General features: G+C 35.0%; 1 protein-coding gene across 6 annotated transcripts in view; it reads left to right on the top strand.

Annotated features, from left to right (window-relative positions):
* Window positions 1–15,489, top strand: part of LOC118192818 (uncharacterized) — a 560,683-nt gene that overhangs the window by 273,493 nt on the left and 271,701 nt on the right. For all 6 annotated transcript variants that reach the window (XR_015040285.1, XR_015040286.1, XM_085813364.1 and 3 more), the window contains exon 5: window positions 6,186–6,308. Coding sequence is in view for 4 of the 6 variants with exons in the window: in XM_085813364.1 (XP_085669490.1) it covers window positions 6,186–6,308 (123 nt within the window). In the remaining 2 variants the exon portion in view is untranslated. The remainder of the gene's footprint in view (window positions 1–6,185; window positions 6,309–15,489) is intronic.

The raw sequence follows: 15,489 nt of genomic DNA, 5'->3' as shown, positions 1-15,489 counted from the left end.
TACTGCATGAAGATAATGTTTTAATATTTTTGTTAATTGGTTTCTAAGTGAGACACGGCTATACTGAAAATGCTAATGTTGTAGTTTTGAGAGCATTACGCGAAACTTCGCATCTTACCCATTTTGCACAAATTTCGCGCATTAGAGAACAAAGATAATTTTTTCTTCTGAAGACATTCCTTCCACGATCACCTTTTGTTGCTTCTTCTGAAGATGTTGCTCTCATCGTTCATCTCATTTTTAAGATCCCGTATAGGTAGTTCTGTTTGTCTTCATTGCTAACTTGTTAGGTCGTCGTTTTATCCACAGACATAATTTCATACATAAAACCAAATGGTTTTTAAATGTTTTAGATTTTAACGATTTAACGATTGCCCAGAAAGGTCTATTAAGACTTGTTACTAGTTTTACTACTAGTTACTACTACTAGTTTGCTGTTGCATTCACTCTTGTTAACTCACATCTTTCTCGTCTTTTTAGCTTTATTATTAAGCATCGTTTTCTTTCGCACCTAGCGATGAATCCTTTAACAACAAAATGACAAAATTTTAAAAGCTGTACAGCATATGTTCAGAATTGCCGATGTAGTGTTAAGTGTTGGTATACAATTTTCTATTTTTTTCAACCCTTTTTCAGTTTATCATATCAAAAGTTTTCATTGTAAGGTGGTTTGCAAAACTTTCCTTTTTTCTTTGACCTTTTTACTACTGATATTTTGTGTGTTGACTTTTTTTGATTAAATATCATATATAATATCAATATCATATTGTTCTCTGCACTTACGCCACATAAAATTCAATTCAATAGCAAAATCACAAAGTATTTAAAAACAGCCTACCTTCAGAATTTCGATAGACACTTTCGCACGCTGGAGATAAGAATGTTTTATTCCGTTCAATGTTGCCACTGCTTGCTTTCAAATAGTTGAGTTTGTTAATCAAAACGTCATGACAGGTTTACAAAATATGAAATCAATAAATAATAAAAGGAATTCAAAATTCGCGCTTCCAGGAGCACATGCTCGGGTGGAGGACTACTTTATTCAAAATTTGATGACTGTAAGTACCTTCGTTTTTTCATGGTTGGAAAAACCTACATACATACATGCAGATTCTTTATTATTTAATTTCTTTAAAGTAATACCGGGTGATAATATTTGGTGGCAAAAATTTGAAAAGTGATACGCCGTTTATACCGACGCCAAATCCCATTTCGAGACTAATAGCTCCTTTTGAGCTAAAAAATTTCTAAGAATAAGAATAATATTTCTAAGAATAAACTTTTCTAAGAATTAGAACGCTGAAAATTTTTATCTGAAACTTAATCTGGCCTTAATTTTCTCCTCGTCGAATTCATTGTCTTGTAAGTCACTTGGTTCCAAGTTTTGTTAATGAGAGTTAAACAATGGAAAATTTTAAAGTGCTGTTTCAAGAAGTCCTTGAATGTTAATTACGGGGCATAGGTTACTTCGCCACTTCTTTGAAAAATCATTTCTTTTTTATTGAAGTGTTTATAAGAAATATCCGAGATGCTTTTGGTTCAGGTGATTTGTTTGAAAACCGATTTATTCGTGATCTAAGTTGTTGTAATCCGAGTTTTCATTGCATTTATCTATTGTCATTAATAACATGCTCATTCTTGGTACAGTAAACAAAGAGACGCTGAATTCTAATCAGAGTATTTCTAGCGTGCCTTATACTTGTAGGATCCAGTTGCTTATTTTCTGAGTGACAACTGTACGTGTAGTAAGTTCTTGTACGAACCACACAGAAGAAGGGTTAAAAGTGCACTTTATTAAACCCTTTAGAATTTACAATGCGTCAACTTGACGCTAACATACTACGCCTCACTCGGGCGTTAACTTAAATAACCAGAATCTAAACTAAAATTCGAAGATGTTTAACAAGTAATCACGTTACAGGACTCAGAAAACTCCTGTTACTTAAAACCGCGTCGAAACCAGTGGCAGCAAAGTAAATGCTATTATGCCAAGTAAACCAGCAAAAACTGCGAAGGTAAAAAGTCACGTTACAGAGGTAACGACAATAGTCTAACTCTCTCTAACATTTCTTCTGAAACTCGGCATTTAAACTCTTTCTCCACAAGGTAAAATTTGCATTCCTTCACGTGCATTATCAAATTTAATTATTCTGGCATTGACAATTAGGGGAATGAAGGCTTATAGGAAAGAATGTGAAATTAAATAAAATTGGTTATTATTTAAAATAAATATAAATTCCTGCATACTTATATTCTAAAATTCTGTAGAAACTTATCATATTCGAAATCAGATATTTCAACATTGTAATTCTGGAACACCATTTATGTGTACTCGAAACTCAATCAAAACTTGAAACCGGAAGTTAGACCCTTAGTCCCATAAATTTCCGACAAGGGAAGGGCACATTTAAAGAACATTGAAGTTTCCCCCTCATTTAGGTGTTCTTATTGGTAAATATGATCGGCCCAGGCAGTCAATGAACTGTCCCTGTTCTCCCCCATGCTATTAATTTGGCTGTTGATTAAGAGTCTCGATAGAACGCGAGCACCGCTCCTATGCTTTAAATCAGTCGGGGCCAAGGAAGCGGATGACATAAAAATCAAGATATTTAAGTGTTGGGAATTCTGTGGAAGTTGATGGCGATTGTGGAAATTCATGAGTGCATGGATCCTCCAATGAACGATGATTAAATTATGGTTGTTAGGGATATCGGATTGTGCATTTTCCTTGCCCGAAGTTGCCACAATTTATGATATCGGAACCCTGTTCGTTCAACCTAATTGGGGCTGACGCAGCCATTTTGGATTATTAACCATTTTCCTCAATTAACGTTAGAAATAAATATTGCCAGCAATGTTAGGTATATGTATGTATCATAATGCATTTATACACCGTACACAGAAATCCTTACTCGGGCTTTAGTTTCGCAACCACTGGTCGCAGATATACACTTCCGACCGCAAAAATGATTTAAATGATTTCAATTCTCATATTTTGGCATTTTTGAATTTAAAAAATAAATAAATTCTGTAGGGAACATGTATTAAGAAAATAAAACACAAGAAGTTAGGAATTTTCTCCCTCTTTTCCACATACCTTCGTGGTGTAACTAGAAACACGCTAGACTTGTATTCGAAAAGTACGAAGTTCGAATCCTGGCGAAGGCAACTTCGGATTTTTCAGTTTCCTTGCTTCGAAAAATTCTAAAAGACTCTACAAATGGCGCTCCAACTAAAAGGTGGTGGACGATAATACGTCATCATCGCGATCTAGTGACTGGGTCCCTTCATTTCCAGTTGCCATTTAAAAAGGGGAGTATATAAAGTATTTTCTCGCCTTCGTGGTGTAACTGGAAGCACGCTCGACACGTATTCTGGAAGTCCAGAGTTCGAATACTGGCGATCGCCCTGCAGTCATTTTCAGTTTCCTGACTTCGAGAACGGTACCTCTTTAAGAGTTTGTGCGCTAAGTACTTTTGCTGGAAGAGTACCGGAAAGTTCGATTCGCATTTTAGAGAAGAAAAGAAAATTTATTCTTCTATGTTAAAAGTGACATTCATTTTTATCATTTCCCAACTTTTACACACTATTTTTATTCTATAATTTCATTGTTAACTCTATGTAGGAAGGATATTTTAGCGAATCTCAAAACTACAGTTGAAATAAGTCATATCAGGAAGTTAGCGGTTTGATTTAATTGATTCATCCGATCCCACTCCTCGCTGTACCTCGCTCTTGATTCCCTCTCCATTCCTTATCTTTTTCATCAAGGCTATTGTTAGTTAGCGGTGAGTCAAAAGAGAACTGATTCAATTCAGTGACCCTTAAAACAGCGGTTTTGCCTGCTTCTAATCTTGTAGGTCAATGATCTCAAACTAACGGCCCCGAAGCAAATTCTATGCAGTCCGTGAAGACATTTCAACTATGCATTTGTTGAAAAGAAACTGTCTGTTCCAAATATTTAAAGATGTTAGTTATTTGAAATTCGAGAATAACATTTTCATTTCCATTGAAAACAATTTAGAATAACGTGTTACAAAATGCCCAGCCACGATAAGATAGCTTCACCGCAAAGCGAGTTTAGGATTGCTAGAAAATGGCAAGGGACGGCAGGGTTGCCAGATTTGGCGCGGAATTGCCCATTTGGCGATGTGCCATAGACGGCGATATGCCATATATATAATAAGAATCGGCGATATGCCATAGACGGATGGAGAACATTTTAGAACGAATTCCTACCGGTTTGGCCCAGAATGTTCTCGAAGGAGGGCCGAAAGCTATATAATCCCTGCCAGTACGCGAGAGTCTAGAGTCGAGTCGTATCACGAGAGTGTCTCGTAGTGCATCAATAGTGTGCGTCGTTGAAACTACCGAGTTTTATCTTGGATGTGTTAAGCTCCTAGAACGACAAAACTGAGTCGGGAGCTGTACTGTTGTGATTTTCCGTGAAGCTGTCTTCACCGTTATAGCTTGATAGCCTAAGGCTGTGTTGCTGATTATGTCAGCGTGTTTGTCGTAGTTTTTCAGCACCTGTAAACCTGCTTTTGGAACTGTAATACTGGATAAATAAATTGTGTTTTGATTCTTCATCAGATCTTGTCCTCAGTCACTCCAAATCCACGAACCCACAAGAACGCAACAAACGCATTAGAAAATTTATAAATGGAGCTAATTAATTTAGAAGGTGAACTAAATCTTATTCAAACATTTGAAGATATAGATTTCATTATCTTCTATTCGCACTTGTCATTTATATGTGAACGGAATTTTTTTCACAGTTGAAAATTTCTAAGAAAAAAGTGCGATTGAATTGAGTATCTGCAATCCGCGATGAAGATAATTTCTAGTAATTTCTGTCCAAGGATACAAATTTTATCACAACCGAAACGCCATCAAGTGTCAAGTCGTAGTAAGACTTTTATATTTATTTACATATAAACATATATAATTTTATTTGTTCGTCAAAGAAAAGTTTCATTAATAAGAGTAAGAGACTAAATTTTCATTATTCATTCTGAAGTTTTGCCTCATTTGGTAAATTTTCTCTGAAAACTGAGAAAGTTTTGTAATTTGTTTATTTTTACTTTAAATGAAAGTAAGTTATGTAATGGTTAATTAAACATGTAATAATTATTTCAAAGAAATGCCAATCTAAGTATTTAATGTTTAGTTGTCAATATACTTGAATTAAAAAGTGCAACCAACAAAAATGTCTTGCAGGTACCATACAAAAAAAAAAAAAAAAAAAAAAAAAAAAAAAATAATAATAATAATAATAATAATAATTTGAATTTTTTTTTACGGATTTAATGATAAATATTTAGCTTAATATACAGTTAAACTAATTTTTAAGCAAACCAGTAACAGTATTTTTTTTTTTTTTTTTTTTTAAATTTTACGAAAAAATTGTTCATTTTGCTCATTTTGTCAGCTGTTTTTAGTCCTCAGGCGTCCTGCTTGCAATTTGAATTTAAGTGTGTGTGTGATTATGGCAAAGCCTCGAGGGCTATCTGCCTAAGGGGAGGGGATGCCTTCATGGAGGACTTTCTAAGGGAAACTGGCTCCTATACACGGTACACATGGGGAAAACCACGAAAACGCCCATGCAGCCAGCCCGTTTGCGGGATTCGAACCTCGAACCGAACTACCAGTGTTCAGCGACTTTACCGCTCGGCTGCTGGTGGGCCAAAATTTGAATGTAAGACCGCTATTATAGGTGGCATTATGACTAGTTCCATTTTCGAAGGAGAATCCGATGGGTGCAAAGTCTTCCCTAAGGCTGCTAACTTTATGCCAAGAGCCCTAAACCAGATTCTGTGACGTAGCACAGACTGGTTGCCTGGCAACGCAGCTCGGCTTAAACCACTTAATGCCCTTTATACCGTCGTCTGAACGCAGCTTAACGCCAAACCACTCAACAGAGCTTTCGGCTCGGCGTGTATTTTAAGTGCCTCCATGCTGTAAAGACGTTATACTCTTACAATCCAAGCTATAGCCTAGACATATCTAAGCCTTTTCCGATATTTTCAGTGTCCGGAGATATGGCAATCAATAATGCTAATCTCCATACCAATGAGTGAGGCAATTTGTAATATAAATGTGTGTGGATCATATTTTAAATAAAGCATCCTCACTACATAGTTCACTAATACTCAACTATCTTAAAGGATATTTTTTTTAAACAGGACAGGATCCATGCCTCGAGAATAATGGGGGATGCGATCATCATTGTAACAACGAAGATGAAACTATACGATGCAGTTGTTCTTCTGGATTTAAGCTTCAGTCTGACGGAAAATCATGTAGAGGTAAGTATACTTTTCTGAAGCTTAATTTATCTTTTGTGTTAATCTAAATCCTTCGTAAAAATTAAATGTATTATGTCTTCGAATACTAGACTTCGAAGATATCGAAGACTAAAATTAAATGTATTATGTCTTCGACACGTAAGCTAGTGGTCTCAAACTCGCGGCCCGCGGGCCTTATATTGCTGCTGAAGTAATTTTAACGCGAATACATTTTAATTTTGTATTTGTTGCAAATACGGTGCATGTAAGTTTAAGCAACGTAAAAACACTGCCTGTACTTATCTGCACGGCTATTACTGAAGGGGAAAAGGGAATGTGCAGATTGGGAGGCTTTGTCTCTATATGCTTGTACGTCACAACATGTTACAACGCGGGAGAATTTCTCACTTTGGTAAGTCGGTAAATTTAGTTTGCCAGCCGACGGCTGATGAGGCTTCATTAACCTGAAATTTTAAGTTTTCCGGTTCAGTTAGTTAATAATAAATAAGATTAAAAGTAATTAATTCAATATATTGGAATTGCCTGAAGTAAATGTCGATGTAAAATTTAATGTATGCTTTGATAAATATTCAGTTATTGATTGTTATGCCAAAGGGGCGTTAGATCCATAGAGCCTGCGTGTATCATTACTGTTATCCTAGTAATTAGCCTGCTTGTTAGACTGCTTTAGTTTGTTCTAACAAGTAAAGAATATCTAACAATTTTCCTGTTGGCTAATATTGGCTTCGGAAAGTAAAATTGTAACCTTCAGCTTTTTGAAAGGGAGAGGTCTTCTTCGGAAAGTGTGAAGACCACAGGGGAGAGGAAAACTTTTGCTTTATGCGGTCGCTAAATTCTCCGGCAGGCAACGGGGAAAGAAATTTTGATTCACGCAACATACCCAGTCTAAAAACGGTATTTTGCTTCGTTTCATTTCCTGCGTTGATTCACTTTTGAAACTGTTGCCACCAAATATTATCGCATGTATTTTATTTAATGAAACTAAATAATGAAGAATCTGTATGAATGCATGAATGTTTCTCGCATTGTGAAAAGAAAAAGGTACCTACAGCCATCCAATTCTGAATAACCAACCGAACATGGGCATTTGGAAGTCCGAATTATGAATTTGTTTTATTATCTATTTCAAATTTTATAAATCTTGAATATAACATTTATAAACAAACTTTTTGATTAACAAACTCAACGATTTCAAAGGGAGCAATGGCAACACTCTACGAAAAAAAAATTGTGTCCAGCACACAAGACTGTGTATCGGAAATTCTAAAGATACGCTGTTTTTAAATATTTTGTGATATTGCTCTTAAATTGAATTTATGTGTTTTAAGTGGGAAGAACATGATATTTAATAAATTAAGGTAACACCAAAAGGTTAAGAAAACCTGAAAGCTTTCAGATTTCCTTTTTAAATTTTGTTTTAATTTTTATTTAGTTTTGTTGGAGATGTTTTTTAATTTTGTTAAATAAAATATTTTGCCTCGGCAGCTGTTTTCAAATTGAGCATTCGATCCCGCATACAATTTCAGTTTGAAACCACAAACGTAATCTCCTGTTGCAAACAAGAAATTAAATTTGTTATTTTTAACTTAACTAGTTTTCTAATTGTTCTAACGTAGCAGACAGTCATTTACGCATACAGATCGCGTATATCTAGCTGCCAATGTAACTAACAACCATTAATCAAGGTTTGAGGTCTGACTAAAAGTGATCATTCTAAATAACACATTTAAATGAAAAGCATGTCTATATAAGGCTATCTGAAAGTCAATTGCATTTATATTTACTTAGTTATAATTAATGCTTGATTAATAGCTATTGGTTACAGAGGCGATAAGATGCATATTGCACTGTGTTATTAGATTTAATTTATCATCTTTAAAATGTGTATTGGGAGTAGTGCAAAGACATTGACGTCATATACTGGAAACAGTCGAGTCCTTCTGGCCAGAAAGGTCAGTTACTCTATTTCCTATGTTCATCAGCGTGCGAAAAGCATTCGAAGCCAATTATTTTAACAGCCAAAAGTTCAACACTTCATCTTGTTAATTAGACAGGTTAAATTGTCGCATTTGCACGTAATAATTTCACTCCGAAAGCATGAAATTGTTTCATTGATATGCTTCTTATTTTTTCCTACTGTATATTTAATTAATGCTAGTTTTCTTTGTTCTGTCACATTGGATAAAAACCTCATCAGTTAGGAACGCAGGTATGTGGTTTAATTATACAGGAGAAATGAATATTTGTGTTATTAATTAGTTTTTATGAATTCAGTTAGAGTATGCGTAATTCACTCTGATCTAACTCAATAAAGAAGACAAACCTATTGAGTGTTATGCTATGTACTGTGCTTTCTCATTATAACGTGGGGTGTGGTGCTAGTACGAAACCTGCATTTTAAAGCCATCGACTTTAAATTAAAAATGAATCTCTAATAATACAAAAATCGAAATTTTACATAGTATAAGAAACAGAGTCATGCACGCTGCGGGAAAAAAAAGGGGGGTATTTCCCGTTTTACTGGATCGATTGACAAAATTCAAGTCGCGTTTTCATGTCTCGAAAGCGCGACTTTGGACATGTATCAGATTTATATATAGCATTGTTCTAATATAGGTATTTTGACACAGAATCGGACTTTTCTGAAATGGAATGCCATTTTTTTTCCATATTTCGATTCTACGACTTAAATTATGCCAAACTGCCAAATTCTGCAGAAATCGCACGAGTAATTTTTACAAAATTAGCTCTCAAAATTTTAGCTCCTCAGTGATAATTGAATTTGGTATATATATTTATTATTCTCTCTTTTTTTTAATAAACTTATTTGATTCTTCCTTTCGCATTTCGAAATTTAGGTTCATTCCAAAAAAAAATTCGACCATTTTTTATGATTTAGTTTTGAAATTTGTATTTTTAAATATTTTTAAAAATTTTTCGAAAAAAATTTTTGAATTATAATCTATGTAATTTTTACCATCATCATAAGCATATCTGCAAAAAAATAGAATTTTTTATTCAAAATTTCCGAAGATATACGTGAATTTATATATTGGCGTGGCGCGTTTAGAAATTTAGCATATTTGTTGAAAGCGATAGATAATATCAAATGTGGTGTGACGTCGTGGATGCTTCAGTGGGAACGGAATCAACACTGGTAGTGGTGATGCATCACTTTTTAATCACACAACATATCACAGATACAACATTAATACATTTAAAAAACTTTAGTAGATATCCGAGCTGGTGACACGATCAGAGACGTTAACGAAGATGGTACCCGTCATCACTCGACGAACAAAGTCTCCACACCTCAGCTCGCTGGCGGAGCTTCCCAGCACTCTCTCTCTGACAGGCGTCTCAACAGCAGTCTCATCTCTTTACGCATGCGTAATTCTCAGTTAAGTCGTTGCCATTCACAGTTCTTTAAATAAGGTGTTAAAATGAATTATAGTACTCGTAGTGTGAGGAGTTTGCTAACGACGTTCTCTCTAGTCAAGAGCATCATAGGTCTTTCTAGTAGAGTTTAGGAGCGTTCTTTACAGACTAACTCCTTCCGCCTCCAGATTTTGTTCTCCTCGGACACAGAGGAAACAAAACTTTTTTCAAGTTACTACAGGATAAAATACAAGTTCAGGCAGGCGTTCACTACAAACAAACACCTTCCGCCTCCAGTTTTTGTTTCTCCGGACACAGGAGAAGTAAACCTTCACAGTTTATGGTTTCAATAGAGATTGTTCAACATTTTACCAGTTAATTTTAAACCACACTGTTACAAAGGCTCTCCACTCTCATAACCAGGCCATCATAAAAAAAAACACATATAAAAATACACATACAATATATAAAAAACCAAAACAAAAATTTTTGTCTTTAAGAATAAAGCTAACAATTTACTATATAGTATTAATTTAAAAAAAAATACAATATACATAATCAAATAACAAGACAACTTAAAAGAAATGATAACTAGTCTATTTAACTGGCATGTACAGAGTTTCTACTTAAGCAGTCTACATTTAAGTTGTCACTTCCCTTTTTATGATGTATGGTAAAATTATAAGATTGCAAGGCTAAGGTCCAGCGTAACAATCGACCATTTCTACCTGCATTATTTTTTAGCCATACTAGGGGATTATGGTCCGTTTGAATGGAAAATTTAGTCTGCCCATCTATATACCCTTTCAATTTTTTTATTCCATACAGAATTGCAGCACACTCTTTTTCAGTGGTGGAATACTTCCGCTCACTATCAGTAAATTTTTTACTGAGATACAATATGGGATGTTCTTTTCCTTTATCATCCTTTTGGGCTAAAACAACACCATATCCTTGATCTGATGCGTCTGTCTGTAGTATGAATGGTTTAGAAAAATCGGGTGCATGTAGCACAGGCCTACTAGATAGCTTTTCTTTTAAGGATTTGAATGATTCATTACATTCATCATTCCAAACAATTTTACCCTTTTTGTTATTCCCTTTTAACAAATCTGTCAAAGGTGCGGCTATAGCAGAAAACATGGGTATATATTGTCTGTAGTATCCAGCTAACCCTAAAAAAAGCTCTAATCTCAGTTTTAGTTGTGGGAACAGGAAAATTTTGAACCGCCTCGATTTTTAGTTCTGCTGGAGAACGTTTTCCTCGACCTACTATGTGACCGAGATATTGCACTTCTTCTTGTGCAAACTTGCACTTAGAGGGTTTAATAGTTAAATTGGCTTTTCTTATTCTTTCTAAAATTTCATGTAAATGTTGTAAATGTTCCTCCCACGTTTCAGAAAAAATAGCAATATCATCTAAATAAGGGGTCGCATATTTCTCACATCCGCACAATATTTCGCTCATCATTTTACTAAAATAATAAGGAGCATTTTTAAGCACAAATGGCATTCGCAATGGCCTATATACGCCAAAATTTGTAGCAAATGCAGCGATTTTCTGAGCCCTAGGGGTCAGCGGAATTTGCCAATAACCTTTAGTTAAGTCTATCAAGGTGATAAATTTGGCTGCTGCAACAGTTTCAACACGTTGCTCTATATTGGGGATCGGATAGAACTCAGTACGCGTTATTTCGTTTAACTTTCTGTAATCAATACACGGCCTAAGATCCCTACCTGGTGCTTCAACAAGGATCTTGGGTGAAGTATACTCAGAGGATCCTGGTTCAATAATCTTGTATTTTAACATTTTTTCAATCTCGACTTTAAGAATTTCGTTCTGTCGATTTGTCATTCTATAAGGCTTATGCTGTACGCGTTTGTCACTGATTAGTTCGATATCATGTTCGACTAAATTTGTTTTCCCTGGAATATTCGAAAATATAGCAGAAAACTTTACCAACAACTTTCCCAACTGCAGGATTTGTTCATCACTAAGTCTTTCTTTAAGATTATCTTTTGCTATTATTTCATTAAAATCAAACACATTGGGGTCGGTTAACATATAAGGAAAATCCTCCTCTAATTCCGAGGGTTCAACTATCTCCTCGTTGTCAAGGAGCACCATATTCAAAAGTTCAGGTCTCTTATGATAAGGTTTTAACATATTGATGTGATACACTTTATTCCCTTCCTGATTCCCTTCAAAACTAACTACATAGTTTGTTTCTGATAATCTTTTCTCTATTTTCCCCGGCCCTTTCCATTGAGGAGCGAGTTTATGGGGTTGGTTCACTGCTAATACTAATACAGAATCTCTTTGCTGGAATTCCCTTTTCACGGCATTTTTGTCATACCATTTCTTCCTTTTGTCTCTCACCTCTTCCATTTTCTCTGTAGCTAATTCTCTACTTTTCTTTAACCTATTAATTAATTCGAAAACATATTCTATTACGGTATCTTCTTTTTCCTGAGGATCTAACCATTTCTCATACAATAATGCGACAGGTGTTCTGAGGTTGGTCCCGTACACTAATTCAGCTGGACTAAATCCTGTACTATCATGCGTTACTGTTCGCAGGGCAAAGAGAGCGGCAGGTAATTGTACTTCCCAATTTGGGACAGCTTCAATACATAATACCTTTAAGACCCTTTTTATTGACCTATGGAACCGTTCTACAGGATTGCTCTGGGGGTGATAAACCGAACTTTTGGAAATTTTTATACCAAACCTCTTCAAAAATTCAACGGTTAAGCGACTCGTGAAAGATTTTCCTTGATCAGCTTGAACCTCCCTTGGAAAACCCATCCGACTAAATACCTGCAAGAGTGCACTTACAACAGATTTCGACGTTATATCCGGTACCGGGACGGCGTCAGGATATTTAGATGCTAAGCACATAACTGTAATAAGATATTTATTACCTTCAGTAGATGTAGGCATAGGTCCGCAAGCATCTAAATTAACCTTACTAAAGACTTCAGATATCACAGGTACCATTACCAACGGTGCTTTCTTTTTGTCACTTGCTTTTCCTACACGTTGACAGGAGTCGCATGTTTTAACGAATTCCTCAATGTCTTTATAACAATTTGGCCAGAAAAAATGTCTTAGTAACCGGTCTTTTGTTTTCAGAACTCCTAAGTGACCTGAAGTTCCTTCATGACAAATTGCTTTAATTTGCTCTCTGAGGTTTTCTGGAACAACAATTAAATGTTCTTCTCCTCCTAACTTATTTACCTTCTTTTTTACTAAAACCCCATTTTTAATCCCATAACTTGTTTCACTTCCGCTTTTTACTAGTTCTAATAAAGGGGCAAGTTCTTTACTTTTTTGTTGTTCATCAATAAAAGTACTTGAGTCTATTTGAATCGCAGGACTTGTGGGGACACAAAGGTCGACAGGAGGTAATATCTCTCTGTTTTCAGACCTCTCATGAGCATCGTCCTCCTCTTCCAATTCTAACTCATTCTGCTCAGAATTTTGATTCGTCTCACTTAAATTTTCCGCTTCCTTTAATTGTCGTGCTTGAGATCGACTAACGACCGCATTAACATTACCGACATACGACGAATAATTTTTCTCAGTTCCTCTGAGAAGAGCCGCTGTCTGGTTGCCTAATATATATCGTCCTTGGTCTAAGTGGTCTCCTATAACAGCTGCTTTGGTGGTTACTGTACCCAAATCGCATTCAATATCTACTTCAGCAACAGGTAAACAAGTCATATGATAATCCAATAAATGTCGAACCCACACATGTTCCCCCTTCATTCTATCTGTGTCTACATATTTCTGACAAATAATATCTACCGTTGCTCCTGTATCTCTTAGAATAGGTACTTCATAACCATTTACTCTTCCATTTAACGTATAGGGATCTAACAGATTCTTCTCTGATCTCCCGCTTATCCGATACAAATCTGCCTTTTGGGTTTTCAAAATTAGGGCACTGAGGACGTAAATGGTCAAATGATACACATTCATAGCACTGGAGTCTTTTTCTCCTATCAAAATTCGAGTCTGACTTTTTCCCAACATTGCGTGCATCATCATCGTTTTTAAATTGTGTACCTTGAGGGTTTTTTCTATTTTTGAAAACGTTACCAGTGGACTGAAAAACACCCATTTGTCTACCAGATATTTTCGTTTCCATTTCACCCAATTTCGTTTTCCCAACCATCGTCTTTTTCGCATCTTCAAATTCCTCTATTTTACCCACCAACTGTTTTGGTGAAGTGATCGTGGCCCATTCATCTATAAAATGTTCCTTAAACTCATTAGGCGTGCGCCTTTTAATCTGATCTACCAACATTAAATCCTTGAGTTGCTCAAATGTTTCGATTTTTAATCCCTTAAGCCACCCATCTAAAAATGTCTTAATTTCGTGATAAAAATCGTACCACGTAGAATCCGGATTTTTCTGAGTCTTAACAAGAAGTTGCCGAAACTTTTCCGCACTTAATTTAAATCTTTTAAGTAGTAATTCTTTAATATGTTGGTAATCTCTAGCCTGTTCTTCAGGTTCCCTAGCAATTATATTATTTACCTCAACCGGAAGGACACCAATGAGATATGACACCCATTGATCCGTGGGAAATTTTAGAACTTTAGCTTGCCTCTCAAAAAGTTCTAAGAATAAACTGATATCATCAGTTTTTAAATTAAACTTGGGCATTAGTTTCTGAAAATTCTGATTAAATACGGTTTCACCTCCAGGTTTAGCAGATTCAGTGTTCTGTTTTGCTTTAAGGCATTCTAGTTCTAACTGTTGCTTTTCAATTTCTTTATTTTGTTGTAGTATCTGAAATTCCCTCTCCCTAGCTTCCTGTTCTAACTGTAATTCTTTCGCTCTTGTTTGCTTCTCTAAGTTTTCCTTTTCTATCCTATCAGTCATAATACTTTCTAACAAATTTTTAACAAATTCTTCCTCATAATTTTTACTATTCGTTATTAAATGTTTTAAATCTATTACTTTCATATCTTCTATGAACTGTAATAAGATATTTATTACCTTCAGTAAAAACTAACTTTCAGAAAGCTATTTCCCCAAGTTCTGAAGCGACAAGGAATAGATCCCTTTTCTTAGCTTTCCCCAAAAATGCCATTTTCGCAAAAGTACTTATTCAAAACAAATAAGAACTCAAATAGTTATTCACAAATAATACACATAAAAATATATCAGAGATATAAAAAACACTTTCTTCTTTCTTACAAAATTAGGCAAATAAAAATAAAAGGTTAATAAAAACATTAATCATTTTGGATTTATTTCCATTCAAACATAAAACGAATAAACAACCTTACTGAATACTTCGTATAAAAAAAATAATAACAAATTCTTTTCATTTGGTACAGTCAGACTGAAAAAAAAACCAGAGTGGCGCCAATAAATATAAACACCTTTAATTAACTATCGTTTTCATAACAGCTACTTCCGTTGGCAATCCACATGGCCAACGCAATTACTACGTAAATTCGATAGGCGCAGGTTTAAATCAGAACACTATTAGAACATTTCTTTACTGCTCAAAGCTTTAATTTTTATACCATGAAATGATAAAAATTTAACATTCTACTTATCAGAAAAAACACATCATATTAAAATACAGCACTGGTGTTAAAATACAGCACTTTCATGAGAAAACCAAAGTAACAAGTTTTTAATATATTCAACAACTTATTTCTTTCACAAGAATTTAACATAAATTTTCTTCTAATGACTTAGAAATGAAAATTGCAATATTGCACTGATGTGCTTTCACATATACACAAAATAAATAGTTCAGATTCTATCACACAAAT

This window comes from Stegodyphus dumicola, chromosome 3 (genome assembly GCF_044657685.1).
Source record: "Stegodyphus dumicola isolate Sdum_Otavi_A_Nest chromosome 3, ASM4465768v1".
Lineage (NCBI taxonomy): Eukaryota > Metazoa > Arthropoda > Arachnida > Araneae > Eresidae > Stegodyphus > Stegodyphus dumicola.
The sequence above is the reverse complement of the archived record's forward strand: the minus strand, read 5'-3'. Positions and strand labels throughout refer to the sequence as shown.